The sequence below is a fragment of the Rhinolophus ferrumequinum genome, chromosome 26, assembly GCF_004115265.2.
Source record: "Rhinolophus ferrumequinum isolate MPI-CBG mRhiFer1 chromosome 26, mRhiFer1_v1.p, whole genome shotgun sequence".
Classification (NCBI taxonomy): domain Eukaryota; kingdom Metazoa; phylum Chordata; class Mammalia; order Chiroptera; family Rhinolophidae; genus Rhinolophus; species Rhinolophus ferrumequinum.
Genome location: NC_046309.1, coordinates 11,098,635 through 11,116,346, shown reverse-complemented (window position 1 = coordinate 11,116,346; position 17,712 = coordinate 11,098,635). Strand labels below are relative to the sequence as shown.

Below are 17,712 nucleotides of genomic sequence, written 5' to 3'. Positions count from 1 at the left end.
TGTGAGACAGTGAGATCCACTCAGCATGTGTGTCTGTGCCATGAACCTATTTATAATCAGATTGGATTCAAATGTTAATAGTATTAGTTTTCTAGTCCTGCAAACTTGGCAGCTTAAAATAGTCATTGATTTTCTTACAGTTCTCGAGGCCAAAAGTCTGGACTGGTCTCTTCTGGGTCCTCTGTTTCAGGTCTTACCAGGACAAAATCAAAGTGTTAGTTTGTGGAGCTCTTACTAAGTGGCTCTGGGAAGAATTCACTTCTAAGCTCATTCAGGTTGTGGACAAAATTTATATCCTTGCAGTTGTAGGAGTAAAGTTCCTTTTCCTTGCTGGCTGTTGGCTTGGCTCTATTCTCCACTTCTAGAAGCCTCCTGCATTCCTTGGTTTGTGATGCCTCCCTTCATTGTCAAAGCCAGCAATAGCATATCAAGTCCTTCTCACACTTTGAATCTATCTGACTTCCCCTCCTGCAACATCTTTCTGACTTCCTGTTCTACCTTCTGCTTCTGCTTTTCAGGGCTCATGTTATTACATTGGGCCCACTTAGATAATTCAGCATTATCTTTCTGTCTTAAGGTCACTCAATTATTAACCTTCATAACACCAACAAAGTCTTTTTACCACATAACACAATATAACCAACAAGCATGACATAAAATAACATAACCAACAAGCATGACACCAAACAGCAAAGGTCACGGAGGCCAAAATTCTACCTACCATCGTCTACCCTCTGGCCCCCATAATTCACGTCCTTCACATATGAAAACCACATTCACTCCCACTAAGGTCCCTGAAGGTCTCATCCCATTATAGCATCAACCTAAAATCCAAAAATCTCATCTAAATCTCATTAGCTCAGACTTCCCAAATCTCATCATCTAAATCATCTAAATGATTTGGCTCTGGATGTAATTCATTTATAATGATGATGAGGCTCAGGGTATCATCCATTCCATTGATTTAATATATTATTCCCATCTTTATATACAACACAATAACATATGTGCCATCAGAATGAGATCGTAAATCCTACTTTTGTCTGTAATTAATTGGTTCTGCATATGAGGGAGATATTCAGAAACAAAAATTCAATACTATGTTTATAAAACTCAATAAGCAATTGAACCCTATATAGGTCACATATTTTCCATATTCGCTGCATTGAATACTTACCCAATTTTAAGATTTCACTAATGTATACATAAATGACTCCAAAATCAATGCATGCAATAGCATTGCCATCTTCAATTTAAATTGCATATATTCAAAATCTTTTTTCCAACATCATCTCCCATTGAGGTCAAATATTTTCACCACCGTTATCTTCATTTTTCTCACACCAGTGCAAAAATCTTTCATTATGTAATAATTGGTCATCCAGCTCATCTTTACCACACGCTCATTGTCCCGCTGTACTTTTCTTTCCTGTCTGAAATAATCTCACCTGCTTTACTTCTTGTCTCAATCACACTCCTCCTTCATCTCCTTTCATCTACCCTTTCTGGAAATTTTCCCCTGACACCTTTCCCCTGCTAACAGTCCTGCCAAACTCCTGTACTATTTACTACCTATACAACCAGTCTTGTTCATGCTATGTATGCCATTCTGGTGTTATTTATCTTTTATATATGGGGCCTATCCCTCAAATAAATATTGCATTACTGTAACAAACACTTATTGAGACAGTCACTGGACTTGGCACAGAGAATATAAAAATAAATAAGACGTGGTCTTTTGCCCTCATGCAATTTAGAGTTGGGGAGAAAGGTCTGAAAATGAAAAGTGAATGTCATTTTGTATATGCTATAAAAAGATGTCTGTATGAGATGAAGTGGAGATCACATATAAAGGGAAAGTGTTCCAGAGGCAGTTACACTTGAAGCTTGAATGATGAGTAGGTACCACATGGAAGTTCAAGATGGAAAAGAAGGTTACAGACGGAGTATCTCAGACAATGAGAGTTTTTCAAGGACAAACCATACTTGAGCCTTCGTGCCTAGACAAGAGCCTGGTGGCAGTGTGTCCTTTGTAGCGATGGTAACAAGGAATTTAGCAAGCCATTGCAAACAACATCTTGTTAAAGTAATCTGTCAGTTCTCTATATGAAGCATGAAACATTCATAATCCTTAGAAATGTACAGATCTGCATGTCTCTGTCTATTTAGTGAAAGTAGTAATTCTAAATCAAATTCAAATACTGCCTCCTCTAGAGTCATAATTGTATTTCCTTGACCTTGTAGCATAAGTTTCCACTCTTCTGAATAATAATTTCCATGATGCCAAAAAAGTTAAGCATCCAATCTCAAATAAAAGTTTGATGTGTTTAATATCTTTCATGTCCAGAAAAAAAGGCAATCGAATTCACATAACCAGCAGAGTGAGACTTAACTCTGCCACCTGATAACCATAATCATTGTTAACATTGCTCTAGATTAACAGATTGAAATATTTTCAATGCACGTCTTCCAGCACCACCACAGAGCAATATTAATTAAAGTACTGGGCAATTAAATGACCAGTCCTATTATACCTCCAAATTCTGTTCAAACCATTGCACTTCTGATACAAAAGCAGGAACAGCTCAACAACGCATGATATAGCCAATTTGAGAAGAATAAGAAAGCATGTCTGTTTTCCAATCAAATGAAGTGTACCTTCTTTCTGATCAAATATAGAAACCCAAATTATTGATGTTTGCATTCTTCATAGACAAAGTCAATCAAAATGTTAAGACTATATTTACTCCTTGTTTGATTTTCTACTGGTAATTCTAAAAGTTTACCCAGGAATGCCACCAGTAAACTGCCTCAACATAAAAAGTGTCACTTTATTTGTCCCTTCTAAGAGAAATATGATATAGGTAGCAATGCTAAAGTCTGCATTTGTGCCATGTCAATTTGATGGGCTATTTTACATCTATGCCAAAAAGTATTTCTGCATTGAAATTTTTAAAAATTCTGCCTTAGTGAGATTTGTATTTATTTCCCATTTCACGTAGACTGGTTGCCATAATTCCTGATGTAAAGTAATATATTTTTTTGACTGATACCTAATAGGTTATTCTATCCAAGTTCATTTTTTTTTTTTACAAATGGCTCTCATGAGGCTTTGAGTCACACTCCAAGTATTTTATACAAACAATACAAGTTTTATCATGAAGTCTCAAACTGTGAGTAGCTGTGTTTGAGAACAGTTTGAAGTCTCAACTATGAATTTTCTTGGCTTGAGAACAGCCACTCACTACCAACAAAAATAAATGTATCGCCCCTATTGAAAATGTGTTCATGCTAGCTTCCTTTTCCTTCTGTAGCTGAGCTTGAGATTTCTTGACTGTGGCAAAAAGAGGGGGGAAATCCAAATAAACAGAAAACAGTTTTAAAAAATATATATTAGCTTAAGAAATTATATTTTTCAACATAAATAATGATTTTATTTCATGCCAAAAGAACAGATTAACAGATACTAAGAAGTCCAATCCTTTGGTCTAGGCATAGCAACCAAATCTGGTTCTAATGTTTTGTGGATATATATTTTGTTCCGTCTCTGTATCATCTGCATGAAAATTGTAGCTATAACTCTTAGGCGGCATTAATTCTCCCTTATCAGCTCTTCAGTGGCTGGTTTTCCTCAAGGGCTCTGGCTTACCTGAAGGGCAAATGCTTGCAATTCCATTGCATATATTGCTTGAAAGCACTTACAAGAAACCGCAGTAATGAACTATTCTAAGATTAATGCTCGGCATCGTTTAACCAATTGTTTTATAATCACACATGTAGAACACTATGTATATATACGAGGACATATCCACCACAATTTGCATATTCCTCTCTAAAATGAAATAGTCCCATAGCTTAAAATAAAAGAAAAAAAAAGTCACTTTCCCACGAGAATTCTCTTCTAAGCCTGGTCTTTCCACCTGGATGTCTCTCTGCTCCCCTCTCACTCTGAGGCACAGAAGTGTCACCAGAGTACAAGGAAATGTATCATTGAGATAACTTTCAGATTAATTATACAAAATATTAAGTTCCTTTGAAAGAGCTCATCATTGGCCACTGACTCATTTAGGCCTCTTTTCATGCCAGAATGTCTATTTCGGGAGATTCAAGCATTTGTGATAATTGTATTATTTTATAAGCATTGTTAAGAAATTTAAATTTTATTAGGAAGCCCAGAACCAGGGTCTCCTGGAAAACATAAGGAAAAAACTGCAGTAAGAACTCTCCATTTACGTCCCCAAGTTAACTCCTCTTAAATAGAGGAAGGGCTATAGGTTATAAATGTGGGCCCCGCTGTAAGACCTTCTGAATAGCTAATATCCAAAAACCGTCTATCGTCGGCAGAGGGGAGGGTGACGATGATTCTGCTCTGGGTATTTGATATTTGTGGTTCTGTTATCAACCAACCTTTCCATCTGTGATTTTCTGGCTAATCAGAGAGAAAGGCCAAACTATGGCTCTCTCTGCAGTTAGTACTGCTTTTATCTGGCACAGCATTTGACCCTCAAAGCCTCATGAAACCAAGAAAGAAAAGTCTACCCAAATTGTTGAATTCAGTAAGGAAATTACAGGTTTGGACTTCACTTATAGGGTGTATTCTAACAGCTGCAATCCTATAGTTCCTCTCCTGACCTTTAGTGCATAAGAGTGTTATCAGAATTGTTTCTACATTATTACTGGAATCTGAACATTTCAATTCTAGCTCTTAGTATTCTGTTTTTCAAGTTCTATGAGTTAAAACCACTTATTCTCTTACAGAACCTGGAGGAAAAGAAGTAAAATAATCCCTCGTTTATGACTTTTATCTCACATATTACTTACTAATTTACAGCCTAGCATTATTTTGATTATATATTAACATATTCACAAGGGACTGCATACAGATATAGTTACAGATACAGGCATAGACAGAGAAGTATAGTATAGTTATAGTAATAAGAAGAGAGTTTGAGAGAGAGAGAGAGACAGAGAGAGAGAAAGCCTTCAAAGCATAACCCAACAGCCTAAACTTCTTCATTTCCGAATGACAAGAAACTTTTGATGAACTATTTAACCACGTCCTTATTTCATCTTATTTCTCTTTGAAAATTGTTTTGCTCTCCCAATCTTGACTCCATCTGTGTTAGTACTTAAAATTGCCATTCAGTCCCATTCATCTCTAACTTGTCCAGCGGGGATTTCCAGCACATTCCACACCTAATCCAATCACCATCATACCCTTGTCTTTCAACCAAAACTACCTATAGCCACCCCTGCCCCCACTGTTCTAAGATGCCTATTGTTTCTTTACGCACACAGGGAGGATTTTTGTGTTTTGCTACCAGATTTCAATGGCTCTGCTTATGAAGTGCTGGAGTATAATAAGTGGTGGCTTGAGAAGCTGTAAGTATCCAGATGACTTTATTACTTCTTTAAGTAATTACTTCTTAACTGCTAAGGAGGAATCTTTATTACTTCTTAGCAGTTCACTAACTTCAAAGTTTCTAGTCAAATTTAAAGATTGTGTTTCCCCAAAAATAAGACATAGCCAGACAATCAGCTCTAATGAGTCTTTTGAAGCAAAAATTAATATAAGACCTGGTCTTATTTTACTATAACATAAGACCGGGTATAATGTAATGTAATATAATAATATAACATAATACAATATAATATAATAATATAATACCTGGTCTCATATTAATTTTTGTTCCAAAAGACACATCAGAGCTGATTGTCCAGCTAGGTCTTATTTTCAGGGAAACACGGGATTAGCAGTCCCGGGTCCTTTCCTTTCCCGTCTTTGAGACCCTAAACAACGAGTCTCAGGGTCCCGTTTGTAATAAGTTCCTATCTTGTCTAGCTCCCAGGGCCACCACTGAGGTCACAATGAAACAACATGGAAGCACGCCGTCCACACCTAAGTGATACGCAAACAAAAGGGAACATGCAAAACACCTGATGGAAACTTCCTCCCTGGGAGATGGAAATGGGACGCTGTCCTCACCTCTGGATTCATGGAACTCCAGTGTGACGTGGGCATCAAATCCAAGGCTGAAGTAATTATTGAAAACATTCAGAGGAAGCTGCAACAATGAACAGAGGTAGAGGTAAAGTTGTGTGTAATTAGGCAGAAAGGGAAAAATAAAGCCGAAAGCCAGACACCTGTCTCTGGGGCCATCCTTAGGAGAGAGATCAGTCACATCTCAAAGCAGAGGGTGTATGTGTGGAAGGAACGTAGGTCTGAATTAATTCATTAGTGAAAGCTCAAATCAAATAATACTCCTAAGAACTGTAGTATAGAAAGCAAGGGACATAAATACAAATTATTAAATGAGAACCATTCTCCTGGATATTGTAATAGGAGAATCTTATCAGACTGAAGGATGCACACTTGTAATAGTTAACAAAGAATAATTCTCTATTCAAACTTAGGAAGCAAATTCAATTGTAAGGATCATGTCTAACCTACTTAATCAGTGGAAACACTTTTTTTCAAGAATTTATGTTCAGCATGTTAATACTGGAAATTAGAATGAATAACATTTAATTTGTTTACCCTTCACCTATATTTTTAAAAAAATATTTTTTGACAAAAGTCATATAATTAATAAGGCAGTGGAGAACAGTCAGCTATTCTCAATCGAGAGGAAAAAAGAAATATATAGATATAGATATAAAGATATAGATATATAGACATATCCATCTGTCGATCGATATCTCTCAGGGGTACCAAAAAAACATATACAAGTGGACATATTGGTCAACGTTGCTCAAGCAGTAGTTCTCTGTAATCAGAAGTGTCTGGACGCTGATGGTACCTCTTTGAGTACCTCTTGTAATTGCAGATGTCAAGCGTGAGTTGTATTCATCTTTTGTTATTGGTATATATTGAGTATTACAATTTTAATAGTATTTCCTTTCTTAAATGTGTATACATTTTTTGGCGCCCTGTGTGTGTGTGTGTGTGTGTGTGTGTTTGTATTTACCAGTATTATTCAGATTCCTATTTAGTCTATCAAACCTTGTACCTTTTTATATTACATTTATTGGAATAATGCTGGTTAATAACATTATATGAATTTTGGGCGTACAACTTTAGAATATGACTTCTGTATATTGCATTCTGTGCTCACCACCCAAAGTCTAGTCTCCTTCCGTCACCATATATTTGACCCCCGTTTATCCTCTTCTAAACTTGTATTTGTAATATGACTCTGCAATACACAAACACAGACATACAAATGCACACATAGCCTTAGCTTTCCTTCCCAGAATCTTCTGGGGCTCTGGCTGTTACTGCTGCAAGCTGAGAAAAAGGGAAAACTATGCAACGTAAAGTCCCATGTTAAAACTGCAAAATTAATGTGATTTTAAGGCTTCAGTTCAATGGTAGAACAATTAGAAAAGCACATGGAAAATGCCAGCAGGGAAATGGTGATTCTTCCACTTTTCCTTTTGCAACTCAGAGTGGAAGATAAACATTAAAGTAAATAGAGAGGTAATTTTATCTTAGCTTGGATAATGTTTCCAGATAATAATCAGCTTTATCCTCCAGATAGAAATGTACTTCTCTTCTATTAGAAATAAATGTTTAGCTTCTTCTAAAAGGGGTCAAATATATGGTGAAAGAAGGAGAACTGACTCTGGGTGGTTGAACACACAATGCAATATAGAGATGGTGTATTATGGAATTGTACACTTGCAACCTATATAATTTTATTAACCAATAAATTTAATTAAATTTTTTAAAAATAAATATTTAACCCTTAAGATTCCAAAAGTAAGTTTATTACAGTGCTTCATATGCCCCTCGATCAGTAAGATCTTCTGTTTGATGACAGTGAGAACCTTGTCCATTAAGAGAAAAATGAAATGAGAGGGAGTGAGACAAAGAGAGCTATTAATACAGAAAGAAAGAAAATGGATTGCCTTGGTTTCTAATGGGAATAAAGAATGAAGCCCCCTGGAAGGCTCTGCGTCAGGGCTTCTAATGATTCAGGGGTTAAATCATCCCTCAGAAATGGTTACAAGTAATTGGAGAACAGGGAGAGAAACTAAATCCATCGAACAATGCCAAAATCATGTCTCGCTTTCCTGGCTTCATATCTGAGAATGTCCAGTTCCTGCACTTAAACAAAATATCAGTCCTTAGTCATGGCAGCAAGGCTTGGTAATCCTGCCAAGAGCACAGATATGCTCATCTCTACCATTTATGTTATAGTGGCTACAATTTTAACCCATGTCTTAGCATCCACTGATAACTGAGGAGGACATCTGGCCACCATCCCATAAATAATATCCCAATTTAGTCCGCTATTAACTTCTTATTCACATTTTCCAGGAAAAATACCCCCAATTTCCTACCCATCTCTCCAAAAATCCATTTTCAAAGCACTTTAACTGTGTGGATTAATTTTCCCTGGCTGCACCAAGAAGTCTTTCCATTTCTTAAGTTGTTGGGAAGCAATTTAAATATAGATTTCTATTGAGGGCCTAACCATTCTAAGTTTAGTGGGGAAAGGACCTTAAGATTTCCAGATAGTACATTTCTATTTACTTTGGCTGTTTTCTATCCAATTTCTGTTAAGTCCAATACATTAGAAAGACGTATCATATCCCAAGATGATATGTACTGCTTAAACAGCATTGTGACATTATGAACTCAAAATCAACTGAGCAATCATGGTATCTACTACAAAACTTATAATTTCCGAATCATGGTTTAGGTGGGAGAAAAAAAAGAAACCGTGAAGACAAAACATGCTTTAACGAATAAATGGGTGTTGGTTTGGTCTAAAATGATAGCTGGTTCCACCTATTTTAAGGCTAAAACACCCATGGAATCTTGGCATCAATCAATAGCATAATCTAATATAGCAGGAATGCTGTTTAAAGTACAGATGCCTGGACTTTAACCCTGCATTTTTAATCAAAATCTCTTGGGACTGGGCCTTATAATCTACATTTTCCACAAGCACACCTGGAGATTCTTATGCATACAAGTTTGAAAACACCATCATGGAAGAAAAGTGGAAAGTGATACAGAGGAAGTGACTAATTGGCAACCTACCAAATTCATCTGAAATTGAGGCCAGAACTTAGAACCAAATGTTCTACTGAAGCTCTATACTAGCATATTTACACCTGCGTCCCTTGGTTTGTCTTGGGTTGAAAGGAAAAAGCTCAATCACTGAAGGAAAAACACTAAGCCCAAACATTTGTTTAGGCATCTTTGAGTCCCAATCAAGAGATGAAACTAGCTTACTTAATGCTTCCTCAACATAAGGGACATTTGATATCAGACTAGAAATCTCAGGAGGTTATCTTTCTATGGAAAGACCACGTGCCTAATGATTCAGGACATACATATTTTTCATCTTCTCATAGGTTAAGAGTTTGCAATAAACGTAAAAGGTTAGAAAATGGATACATGTCTTCCTGGTGTGGAAGCTGAAGACAGGAAACACCTGCCCGAGTTCTGGAAGAAAGTAGGTCTTTAGATGACTATGGTACAGAATCGTTGGGGAGTGTTACACTCATAGGCCTCACAGCCATAAACTCAAACACTCTCCTGTTATCTCATAGGAAGGAATCAGCACTTGACTTTCCAGCCAGGAATGCAGTTCCTGTGGCTCAGGCAGATACTCCAGGGTTCCTTTCTGCTGAAGAAAGAACTCTCTAACCTTACATACACCATCTTCAAGCTCTTCTGGAGGCAAGTCTGGATTTCTTTCCACGTGGAGGTTCCAGCGATCTAGCTGTACAATTGTCCCATCTTCTACTTGGCAAAGGATCTTAGAAACAGGTTCATCAGTGTATCCCTAAGGAATCAAAAAACAAACCCATTACCGTCTGGAGTCATGAACAGAACAGCCAAAGGTATTTCATGCAAGGAAGAACTCTCCATAGCACTCTATCTATTTTGCAATTAGCAAGGCTGGGAGAGTAAGCTGTTTCCCTCGAGGTAGGTAGATTTTAAGACAACAGTCACAGGCTATCTTAAAAATGCACAGAAATACTAACTTTAGCTGGTTTGAACTAAGGAATAATTTTTTTTTCTGACATCGAGAACCATTAGTTGCTAGGTATTGGTGGCGATGCTGGATGACTGCTGTTATCAGAGCGAAAACAGGACCCCCCAGGAGGAATTTGGGAGATCCACAGAACAGATGTGTGTAGGAAAGGGGGAACAGAATCAGGGTGGCGTCTGATAGACAATTTCTTCTATTAACATTCCGTTTCACTCACCTCTCCCTAACCTTGTAGTGGGACGCCATTCCTTCCATCACCTAAGGCAAGTCTGACTGAAGAACAGCCCCATGAGGGAGCTACTTACTCCTTGAACATACATGACTGATGGCGTGATTATTAAGGATAGTCAAGTCATTGATTTGGAGGAGAGGACTTACCATTGATAATATATGAGCTGCTTCATGTAAATGTATTTATTATTTATACTATGTTTACTTAAGAAAAAAGAGCCGTGGGAGGTTAATTCATCCACCCAAGGCCAAACTAATATCTGCTAATATCTGAAGATAATTTTCATGGAGCCCAGCCCAGGCAATGGTGTCATATGCTAAAAAGCTTGTGGAGCTATAAGTTAGCGTATTGTGCCTTCTTACGATCTTAGTACTACAAAAAGAATAATAATGAAATGGCTGGTTGGTGACAGATAAACTGTGTCTACTAAGCTTGCCTGAAATCAGCTCCACAGTGAAAAGGACAGTCAGTTACCTGTACAGCCAAAGTCATTACGACACTGACCAGAAAAACCAACTGCTCAAAAAAAGCCACAACTTTCTCAAAGTAAAGATTGTAAATCTGAACCAGATTTGCTATTCTGGCCAGGGCTGAGGGTTGGGATCAATTCAAGCCTGTGTGATTGTTTTACATGAAGACTTGAGGACACCCATTGTCTTTTAGTGGATATCTCAAAAAGCTCTAGGCCTGCGTACTAACCGCCATTTTGTTTTTATTCCAAATGTTCCCTTCTTCTCTAGCTGAATATAAGTTTAAACAAAAGAAGTTACTGACTAAAATCATGGTTCATGGGGACCTTGATTCTCAACTCTAACTTATTCTTTGGACAACGGTAGCATATTCCCTTCCATTAGAACATCCATAGACCGTGTCACTGGATGGCATGGGCAGTCCCTGAGAGAACTTCTTACCCCTCCCCAGTTGAGAGTTCGAGCCAGGTCGTTCCCAGTCCCCAAAGGAAGGACTCCAACAGGAGGCTGAGGGCTCAGCTGCAGTTCATCCAGAATAGAAAGGATCCAGCCCACCTACAGACATATTGGGGGCCAGAAGAGAGAGAAGAAAGATAGGTAAGTGACGAAGAAGACAGCCTGAGAGGAGGAGGCTTTAAAGAACAAAACAAAACAGTTTTATCTTTCTTTAAAACACATATGCTTTTAGTCCAGTGGCCAGGGAGCAGAAAGGCTACTTATGTTAGTTTCAAAATGGCCAGTCTCTTATTGGGCAAAGGACCATTGTGCACTATCATGTAAGCAAAACTAGACTCGTGCATCTGTATGTTTAATTAGAGATTTATTTTAAAATTTAGGAGAGTTTAAAATATAGGGAGGTGTGTAACATAGGGCCCTGGAAGGAATATAGGACTCAGTATCAGAATGAACTTGAATTTTGGCTGCTATTGGCTCTGTAATCTTGATGAAATGATTTAACTTGAGACTCATTTACCTGATTTTCAAAATAGAGATAATAATACCTACCACACAAGGCTGTTTAGAGAGTAAGCTAGAAAAATATAAAAGGCCCTTAATATGGTTTGTGCGTGGCCCGTGTAAGCACCAGTTAAATGGTTACCCTCCACAGCATCATCTTAGAAATTAGCAGTGTTTTCCTAAATATCCCTCTATCCCCCTTCATGAAACAGTATGAAAACATAATTAGGGATGGACATAGTATTTTTCATAAGTTTAGGCAGAAAATAAATATTTATATACTAAAATCATATTCCTGTTTAATCTTTTTTCTAAGATAAATAATACTTTGGGTTTAGTCTTATTATAACTCTTTAGAAAAATTACCCAAAACTTAAAAAGAGCAAAAACAAACTTGCATATCCTCACAATATCGTACTAGAGTCTCACAGGCCTATCTAAGAACTTTGTAACTATAGGTTAACTATACAGATACAAATGTCAAGAAAAAAAGATTGCTTTAAAGATTATATTTTTATTTCCCCTGAGGACATATGCCAATTTTTGTCCCAAATTAAAAAAAAAAAATTATTTTGGTATGAGCTACAGGATCCTTTTCCTCTACATCTCCACTAAACCAGCTTTGTTATCCTGCTGGTTCCTTTATTGAAGAGCTAAATACATTGTTGTCATGTATTCATTCAAACATAGAATAAGGGTCATGTTTTCTAAATTTTTTTTGAAAATTATACTTTCAAAGTACATGTACTGAACAGAACTACATATAAAACACAAAATTAAGCTATTGAAATTAAAATATAAATGAGCTAAGCTAAGATAGATCAAGTGGGTGCCAGCTTTCAAGTTTACGATTAACAAAAAGAGTGGACATAGTGATTTGCTTTCTATGCGCTAGCCCCTGAGCAAAGTTCTCTAATGAATTATCTTGTTAAATTTCAAAACAACTCTAACCGATACACACAATTTTCACCTTCATTTTGTAGGTAAGGAAACGGAGACTTAGAAGGTTCAATGATCTTAATATCACCTCCTTTATGTGGCAGAGCTGGCATTCAAAATTCCGGTATGCCAAACACCAAAGGCTGACCCCTTAGGCCCTCTGGTGCAGGGAGCCTTTGAATAAAGAACTACACCCAGTTCTGGATGTGGCCTGACCATCCTGGAGACAGTAGCGTGTACTTTTGGAACCTTTGAAGCACTGGAGAAACTTGAGAAATTGCTTATTCAAATTCAGTGAATTTACAGATTTAGTAGCTGAGGTGCAGAGAGGTCATGCAATTGGCTCAAGACTAAATAATTAGAAGTGGCAGAGTCGGAGTCATGTCAGGTCTCTTGACTCTCATTAAAACCCTTGTCCTCCACAACGATTATTTCCCAGGATGAAAAACTTGTCTGTCCATCAAGAAGTCTAAAATTCTGTTAACCTTCTAGAAAGGCATAGCACAACGTTCACCCAATGTGGTAAACTAAAAATCCAGATCTGTGCAAGTCTCAAAAAGTCCCTGATTACCCCCAAACTGGGCAATTTACCCCTAGACAACTCTTTAGACTCCCACCCAGTGCTTCCTTAGCTCTTCTTTTATACGCAGTGCTAACAAAGCTTGCTATTGAAATAAAAGGGGAAAAAAAGTCAGATGCTAAAATAGTTCTGATGACTGTGCTAGATATTGTTCCTGTGCTGCTAAAAGCACAAACTAAATACAGTAAAAGTAGACACCTCTAATAAACTACAAGAAAGGGGTTCAAACGTCATTAAAAAGGAAGTAAGAACTCAGAAATCCCAGTGATCAAGGATCGCTGACTGTAGATACAAACAGCCCTGAATAGAACCAGAAATGCAACGGAAATTACTGGGAATCTAATTCAACACCCCTTTCAGAGAAGGGAAAGGAAGGCAGGCTCTTTAAAACTTCTCTGAGAAATGATCATTCAGCCTCCCCTTTATGTTTTGTACTTATAAGTCAGTCCATTTTCTTTTCGGCAGATTTAAATTAGAAACCTTTTTTCTTATGTTTAGTTGAAATATGTCTTTCTTTTCTTGGTAAAGATTACACTATGATCTCAAACTTTCAATATCCCATTTCACTCTAAACACAAAAATAGAAAACAAAAAAAATTTCTTTTTTTCCTTCATGGGCCAGAAACAAAACACGAAGCTGCAAGCAGAAGCCAGGAGTTTGGCTTCTGTCTGTGTATGGGGATTAAGAGTTCGCCCCCTGCTGGCAGGAGGCTGCGTTAGGAACCAGGCTCCCTCTTGACCTGGAGATAAAGAGGCTGGGGGAGAGTGTGAAGAACCACAGCCGGAGGCTATAGCCCAAGAAGTTGAGATCTGTTAGGGCTGGAAGGAGGAAGCTTGTCTCTAACAGTGGGCCCAACTTCCTACTAGCTCACCGACAGACCTGAAACACCTCTGATATCTCCTCTGGATGGGAGCCTCAGCCACCTACAGAAAACTAATCTCAGAGTCCTGGAAACCGTTCGAACCACTAGAAAGGGATAATGAAGTAATGCAGGGAAAGGGAAAGATCAAACACAACTAAACGACTTCTTCTGGAAATGAGCCTGCAAAGAAACATTCTAACTCACAGGAGGAATGCTAATACTAAGATAGATGGGAAGGTTAGGGGATTAACTCACAGTCCATTAAATACAAATAATTTTCAAATGACTTTGAAATAAGTGTCTTGTAACTTCCATGAATTATTGGAGTGCCTTCCAAAGTCTTTTGATCGATCTAATTGGCCTCATTCAAACCCTCTTAAGCTCTGTTCCTATTTGTTTTCACAGAAAAGGTTGCCAAGAATCTGTGTGACATGGTGCTCTGGTTCCACACGTGCATGAGTCCTCACGACCCTTTAATTTCTCACCATCTCCTGTCCTCTTATACTTGGCCTGTGCAGAAAAGGAAAACATGTAGTTGATTTGAATGAAATGATCTTCCCCTTTCTTATCAACTGACTTGCTTTAAAACCCACAAATACATATTCTGTCTCCTTTTTCCAATAGCCAATTAATCAAATATTTAATTTCCCTCTGAATGCAAGTAAATAACCTTAGTATTTCATCACTACGTAACCCCGGAGTTGTCAAATTGCCTCCTGCCTTTCACAGCACAAATCTTCTGTCATGTACAATCAACGTTAGGCTAATAGTTTGGCTGAGGTGGATTTGTATCTTTCCTTTGCACAGCTCCTGAATAGTTTTTCTCGTCCAAGAGCTCTATTATAACTGCCCAATAACCAGCTTCCTTTAAAGGCAACATAAATAATGCAGGGGTGTAGGGAGGGCAGAGAACTGGAGTGAGCCCAGCTGGATGACGTCCTGCTCCATCACATACTGGCCGGATGAGTTTAGGCAAGTCACTTAAATCTATGTTTCCTCATTTTTTTTTTTTTTTTTAAAAAAAAGGACAATAACAGTAGCTGCCTCTTAGGGTTATTGTATTAATTAAATACCATGCAGACATTGTGTAGCATGTGCCAGACAAATGGAAAATGCTAAATTAACATTAGCTGCTATGACGAAGCTATATTTTTCTTCTTCTTTCTTTGCTTCATCTATAAAAGTCCAGTTTCCTAGAAGCAAAATGCCCTCTTCTTGTCTCTTCATTTAAAGAAAAGTTGAACCGCAGGTTCACAAGTCAATCCCACTTTTGATTGCCCTCAAATCACGAAGTTTTTCTTTCACAGACTATCAAAAACAGTAAAAAGCCAAGCTGCACTACAGCAGAAAGGTACTATAAAAACGAGAATGGAAACAAAGACACCTACGACGGCAAGAGACATAAAAGACCTCGCATACTAAACCGTATCTCTGTCCTTATCAGACCAAAACTGTACAAAAGATCGGAACACCCGAAGCAGTTAACTGGACGCTGGCCCTGCCCAGGAAGCAGGACCTGTTCCTGTCAGAGGTCCAGGCAGCAGGTTCAAGAACAAGGCCTTTCCCTTTCCCCAAAACTTCTCCACCGGCTTATCCAGCACCCCTCTGAATAAATAATTTAGTTAACTGCAAGACCTAGCACTTGGCATATTTTCCACCACAACTGATGAAAACTATCCTGATTGGTGAAATCATTTTCTGGTCTGCTGAATTCTTTCCTTCCTTTGTGTTAGGAAAAGCAGGGCTGACAGTTCCAGAATACCAGATACCAGGCTTTGTCCCTCCCTGAGCAGCCCAGCTGTGCGGCTGCAAGCAGCAGTGGGCCAATGCTGCCACCACCCGTTCATGTTCAGCTTTAGCTGTCATTAATGTTTCCCAAGTACATTTTGAATAATTTTTTCATTGTGCAATATATGAACATTAAAGGTGGCTCAGGGATGGAGGGGACAGTGAATTGACATTTTCTTTGGACAGGACACATGTCCTGCCTGTCCTTATGTTACATGCAGGCAGAAAAATAAAGCATACCCATACAGAGAACTCCGAGGAAAACAAGAGCAACATTTCTGAACTCTGAAAGATACTCCAGACAGCATTTAACAACTGGATGTCCCTTTCTAACATGTACACTATGACCCTTCTCTGTGATAAAGTGCCTTCTAGAAACCTTAAAATTTAAAATGTGGCTTGCAATATAGTTCTCTTGAATAGCAATGGTCTATACCAGGGGTGTCCAAACTTTTTTCAACGTTTTTCACCAACGGTCATATGCGGTAAAATACACAAACAGCCGGGCCACTCACTCGAGGTGAAGTACGTATTGCCTCACCTGGTTTATTTAAGTAAACTAAATATATTTTTGGAATTTGCTGCGGGCCAATAAAACATGGATCGCGGGCCGCAGTTTGGACACCCCTGGTCTATACCATTATAATGCTACAGCTGTGAAGAAACTTAGAGACCCCAATGTATCCCTTTGCAAATTCAGAATGTCCCAAAAGAGGTAAAGGAAGTTGTGAACCGTCCCAGAAATAATGGCAGAACCGCCTCTTCCTCCTCCAGGTGCAATAGTGAGAGATACATCACTCTGCCTTCTTCTATTTTTTAATAACATGAAACTGAACTAGTATTGAAACCTAAGACCTTTTTTCCCAAATTAATGCAAGATGTCTATATGTTACATAAAACTTTGTACACTTTAATATGGTTAATGGTCTATAATTCCTCACCTTAATCAGTCAAAAATAGCCCATTTCTGATTCCTTCTTGAACCTTTGTCACTATACTGAAAGAATTCTGACAGCCTTTATAGTGATAGGTATTAACTAAAGGCTAAATACCTTATGTCAAATACGTATACACCTGATGCTTTCAAGAATTGAATTCACTTGCCTACAGCCAGCAGTTTTTCTTCATACCATCAGGATGCCTCTTTTTAATATATACTCTGCCCCCAATCAAAATGGAAAGTTTTATTTTAAACTGATACATTTAAAAATATCAATCATATACCTTGATAAATATTTCAGAAACCCCGTATATCTTTCACAAAATACCTTATTTTAACAAAGTAACATAAAACAAAACCCAGTTTTACATAAGGTACAAGATCAGCAAAGTTTTGATTCTGAGTGATTGGACTTACAGAGGTTACCACAGACAAAAAAAAAATTAATTCAAATGCATGTGCCATGTCTAGGGTGATTATACTACTTTTATTTTATACATGCCTGTGGTAAGAGACCCATGGGTGAATATCCACTGCACTTGTGAGTTACGTGGAACAAGGTGAAAACTGAAGTTAGAACACAGATAAGGTCCCTAAGAGGGAAAAAAAAGTATCTAGAATATAAAAGGAAAGTTATATTTAAGCCTTCTGTGATACCCATTAATTATGGTATATTTAAAGAAGAAATGCTGGAAAAGATGGGATAAGAAAAGAAGGAGAACCAGATAGCCTACATGTCAAGAAGGATAATATTAATGGCAAAGAGTATATTTATAGATATTCAACACCGTAATTGGATCGGCAAAGAGTATATTTATAGATATTCACCACCGTAATTGGATCTGGTCACTAGGATTCATTAGGGATGTACCAAGTCTCACTTACTCCTCATTCTGGGTTGTGTCCCAGACATTCTATTGAAACTGTTTT

The 17,712-nt window shown here is 37.8% G+C and overlaps 1 protein-coding gene across 2 annotated transcripts in view; it reads right to left on the bottom strand.

The window, feature by feature from the left end:
• DGKI (diacylglycerol kinase iota) overlaps positions 1–17,712 on the bottom strand; it is a 382,485-nt gene that overhangs the window by 163,090 nt on the left and 201,683 nt on the right. For both annotated transcript variants that reach the window (XM_033099050.1, XM_033099049.1), the window contains exons 13-15: positions 11,157–11,270; positions 9,666–9,803; positions 5,987–6,065 (exon numbers count right to left, since the gene is read on the bottom strand). In XM_033099050.1, coding sequence (XP_032954941.1) covers positions 5,987–6,065; positions 9,666–9,803; positions 11,157–11,270 — 331 coding nt within the window. The remainder of the gene's footprint in view (positions 1–5,986; positions 6,066–9,665; positions 9,804–11,156; positions 11,271–17,712) is intronic.